This window comes from Ptychodera flava, assembly GCF_041260155.1.
Source record: "Ptychodera flava strain L36383 chromosome 23 unlocalized genomic scaffold, AS_Pfla_20210202 Scaffold_24__1_contigs__length_23054250_pilon, whole genome shotgun sequence".
In the NCBI taxonomy this organism is placed as follows: domain Eukaryota; kingdom Metazoa; phylum Hemichordata; class Enteropneusta; family Ptychoderidae; genus Ptychodera; species Ptychodera flava.
In genome coordinates this window covers 5779242-5784376 of record NW_027248278.1, presented here as the reverse complement: position 1 = coordinate 5784376, position 5135 = coordinate 5779242, and the positions used below count along the sequence as shown (strand labels likewise).

At 39.6% G+C, this 5135-nt stretch overlaps 1 protein-coding gene across 1 annotated transcript; it reads left to right on the top strand.

The window, feature by feature from the left end:
• Positions 1-1852: 1852 nt before the first annotated feature.
• Positions 1853-4874, top strand: LOC139125112 (THAP domain-containing protein 1-like). The gene is made up of 2 exons (XM_070691225.1): positions 1853-2675; positions 4870-4874. Exons 1-2 carry the CDS (start codon positions 1853-1855, stop codon positions 4872-4874), a joined length of 828 nt encoding a protein of 275 aa, XP_070547326.1.
• The last annotated feature ends 261 nt before the right edge of the window (positions 4875-5135 follow it).

Genomic DNA, 5135 nt, shown 5'->3' with positions numbered 1-5135 from the left:
GAACATTATAAATTAATCTGTTCCTGCTTAGCATTATCATCCTAACGTTTATATGGAACATTGCATCCCTATTTCCGCAACTTGTTCTCGTGGAGTACAGGTTATAGATGGTGCTTCACATGCTGGAGGTGCTTGGTTCGATCCCCAGCAGCGGTTTTACTTGTTGTGTTAAAAAAAGTAACTAATAACGTAACTCTTCTCTCCCTGTCATTAATCAACCGTTGCTTCCGTATAGGTATCAGGGTGTCAGAGGAAAATATGGATAGAGTAATAGGGTACTACGAAACGAGGGAAACGAAAAAATTGGGACGCTTCTTTTTAATCATTTCCCCCTAAGTTTCCAGGCCCCCATTCCTAACTCTTAGCCCCAAAATAATTTATCGCCCCTTTTAGAACGTAACCTTTGACCCCATTTCCATAATTACGCACATCTTTGACGTCATCAGTTTGTGGCTATACCACTTGTAAAATGATGCCCTGGTGTCCGTTCCGACAAGTTGGTCAGGTAACCCAAATTCCTGGCTCCCATTGTGTTTCACCCGACACAAATTCAAGGAAAGGAAGACCGGTGTAATAAAGGGAAAGTGGCTTCACACATCACTCATCTCGTCTTTTATGTGCTTTGGTGTGTTTAGTGTCTGAAATGTTTTGGCTGTTAGTGAGAAAATTAACAAACGAATCGTTAATTTTAAAATAAGCCACGGCGAGACGTGGGCGTAGTCAGATGTGTCTTTGACAACCTTGACTCTTTTTTTATCCCCACGTTTCGAAACCAGAACGGTCTCTTCCTCAGTCGCCTAAGATATATGTATATCTTTTTTGTTTTATGTCATGTCGATATTGTTGATCTCCTGTTCTTCTAGCAATGAGGCCAGAATATTTATGTTTGGATCGTCATGTGTTCGTTCGTTCATTGACTTGTTCCTAATACAAAAATGCCATGGACTTTGGCCTGTATCAGTATATCGCTAATGTTTGGATTTCTTTTGTATGCAATGATCGGTTGTTGTGGAAATATTTCATTCAGGCTTAGTGTTTCGTCCTTGTCTATGCGTTCCCAGTTTTCGCACATTGCTGCTTTTTATAGCTTGTGTTCTTATATATATATACAAGAGTTTCAAATGTCAGGTGACCCCACTGTGCGCGATGCATTGTGGGCTGGGCAGAAGGTCAAGTGGGCATAACCCCGTTGCGTAACCATAGCTGTTCACACAATAGAACGTAAACAATAATACGGAAGTTCAGTCGGCTCCGCTTCGCCAGGTAAGTTATCGATTATTTTCCAGATTTCCTTCACCATTTAACTTTGTAGCACTTATTCTCGACAGTGCAGTTCACTCATAACTTACAAAGCGATAATTTTCAGCTAAAAATAACAAAAAAATCTCCGATCCAAAAATATTAGCCGACCGCGGCTGCCGATCGCCGCGGCGGGAATAATTTTAGTCTCCGCGGCACCAATTTATTGGTGGCCCTATAGTTACGTATTACCAAACGGGCATTTTAACGTTTATTTTGTTATACAGGAGGCCTATATACACCGTTTTACCTATTTTTTTTACAATATTTAGCTGAAACTAAGTACGGCCGGCGTTATCTGCTATGGCACAGTCTCTGGACCGTGGCTATGGCAAACGCGTACGATTTGCAGCAAATGCGGTCTAGGCAGGAGAGATAGTAAGGCCCTGGGGTACTTGTTGTTTGAAAACTAACGGTCAGTGCTTTGATAATAAAAACGAATTCCTTGATAATTATTTTTATAAATATACGAGTAATTATCCATTTCAAAGACTTGATTGTGATTGTGTATTTTTATTTCAATGTTATTTATTTCTCTGTTGTTGTTTTTAGAATGCCAGGTCACAGGAATTGTGTTGTCATCAGCTGCGCCAATAGCGGCGCTAAATTAGAGAAATGGATGCGTGAAATTTGCACCGTACACCAATGCAAGCTGGCTCAGAGCCGCTGTGTTTGTCCGCCACCATTTGTCCTCTATCCATTTCCAACAGAGGTTGGTGACATGGCAGGAAGGCTCAGGTGGCAAAAGCTAGTAAATCGACAGGATCAGAAGGGGAATAATTGGACACCAAACCGCTATTCGAGAGTTTGTTCGAATCATTTCCCCGATAAAAGACCAACAAATGAAAACCCAGATCCAGTATTACATCTTGGATACGACATCAGTGCAAAGCCACAGTCCATGAGAAAGCCTCCAATGCAAAGGATAAATGAGCCATTGCCTGCCAAGAGATCAAGACTTTGCGGGTATGTACTATCGAGGGACTTTATGAAACCCGAGCCTGCCTCTGACGAAGCCACCTTACCCGTCTCGAGTGCATTTCCAGTGACCGGCGCTGAAATTCCAACTACCGAGACAATTCCGGTGAACAACACAGTGCATGGACACGACTACTGCTATTCAGAAGATGTCGACAGTACTAGGTGTGACAACGAACTTTGTAAGCAGGACATTTACAATAGGAACATTCAAATAAAAACTTTAAAACAATGTAATGGTATTCTCAAAAAAGAAATCAAAACTTTGAAACAGAAACTCTCATATAAAGAACGTCACCCATTCAGTCACACAAATTTACAAAGCGATAGTAAAGTAAAGGAGTTCACAGGTCTACCAAACCGCAAAACGTTTGACTTTTTGTTTGATGAGGTTCTCGGTGAGAACGTTTCAAAAATTACATATTGGCATGGACCTCGCATACATTCATCAAAAGTCCGGAGGTTCAGTCGAACACCCAAAAAATCAGGCCCACATCGTGTATTGAAACCAAGGGACGAGTTCCTATTAACCCTCATGAAACTGAAACTTGGTAGTGTCAATGTTGATTTGGCTGACCGTTTCGGTATCAGTGTAGGAAGTGTCAGCAAAATATTTAATACTTGGGTTAGATTTTTGTCAAGGGAACTTAAGTTTCTCATCCACAATCCTCCTAAAGAAATTGCAGTTCAACATTTACCAATCAAATTCAAGTCACCTAAATACAGAAATATCAGACACATAATCGATTGTACTGAAGTTTTCATTGAAACCCCAAGTGACCCTCTCTCACGTGCTGCAACATTTTCAGAGTACAAGCATCATCAAACCATGAAATTTCTACTTTCCATTATGCCTTGTGGCACGTTTAACTTTGTCTCTCAGGCGTGGGGTGGTCGTACATCGGACGTTCACCTCACAAGAGAGTCAGGGTTTTACGATATGCTTGAATATAATGACGAAGTGATGGCAGATAGGGGGTTTACAATTGCAGAAGATCTTCTTGTTCGTAACTGTCGTTTATCTATACCCCCTGGGAAACGCGGCAGTTCTCAGATGACCAAACAAGAGATCACAAAAACAAAGGAAATTGCTAATTTGCGTATATTTATTGAAAAAGCAATACGTACACTTAAAACGTTTCGGATATTAAAAAATGAAATGCCGATTACTTTGTTAGATAAAGCCGATGACGTTGTTGTAATATGTGCTGCTATCTGTAATCTTTATCCAAAGTTGTGTACATGAACTTGTATTTTGTTGGAATGCCACTTGGATACAAAGCGTGCATTCTGCTATTGTGTAATAATATGGAGGTTTTCCATATATGTATAAACAGAAAAAAAAATTCAACAGAATGTGAATTTGGTTTTCTTAATGTTTACTTTCTTTTATTTAACATTAACCAACTATTACTATGTACAGATCAGTCTATATGACTCGAAGAATGGAATTAAACTGCAAAATACTCTCTTTCTAAAAATGTGTTGTCCGTGTTTTTTTCCACCAACTTATTCCAGCATTAGTCAAACAGAGAAAGCTTACCCTTCGCGATCATTAGAGTTTAGACAGACACGAATGTAAAATCAATCTGATTAAAACCCGATATAGAGCACGGCAATGGCTATTTATTTTTGTGTGGTATTCTGGTGCTGTCCGGGATGACTAATATGAAATTTGTAGTTTTAGCTAGAAGTGTCCAGGACACAAAGTATTTAGAAATAAATCAAATGGCATAATTTTAAGTGAACTTATTTCCTCAAAGAAACGAGCTTCATCTAAAGAATTAAGTTTTACTGCTTTCGTACACGTACTCGACATCTGGTTATCACGTGACACTGACGCTACTCATACTGATAGAACGTATTTTCGTGTAACTAAACCTCTAGATCGGCTGGGATTGTGGTTCTCATAGATTGATATCAAAATATTATTCAGATAAAAGACTCTCCCTGCTCAATTTTATACCGGCTTACTCGCTATCAGTGATCCTTTTCAGTGCAGCGAACGATGTGCCTTTTTTACAAACTAACTCTACAACTATATAATTATAAAAAAAGTACTCTAAATTTAACAATATCTCACACCAGTATCCATGATCAAAATATACACGTTGTAAATGATATCCAACGTAAGTGAATATTCAGAAGTCGCACCATGGAGAACTACTCAAAGCCATCTGGCCTTGATCTGAGCATAACATTGGTGATTCTTCTTTAATTGGACAGTACCATTTTCGCCTGTAACGAGGTAATCAACATTGGCAACTGATGGACATTCATGCCGAAACGTATAGGGACATTTGCATTCAAATACACCTGATCCACAACACTTACAGCTAACAACGAGATCAGGTGACGCACCAAGGAAAGGCCTGTCTTTGTCTATGAATAAACCACATTCCCTTTGACGAAAACTCTCATGACTTTTCATGACTTCGATATACTTTTTCTTTGCTTCTGGTTCGAGACTTAGGCCATGGTTGATAGCTGGTATACTGGCTAAGGAAGGTGAATTTCGCATGACAGATTTTAAGAGATTATCAACGTTACAATGAGTTTCTTTTTTAACTGTGTTCATTTTCGTGTACACAGAATAGAAAAGAGAGGCAGTGATTCGTCCTTTGCGTTGTTTCAGCCACGTAGTATTTTCAGCTTGACCAACCGTCCCCCTTCAATGATTTGCACATCATAATCATTAAATGAAGTACTGGCGAGATTTGACAGAAACTCTTCCTTGGTAGCACTGGATTCTGCCAACTTTAATATGATATTTTCATCTGGTGGATGTGGGTCATCGATGAGTGTACAAGGGGGCTCGTCTACCGCTAAAGTATCAATGACGATGTCGGATTCTGAGC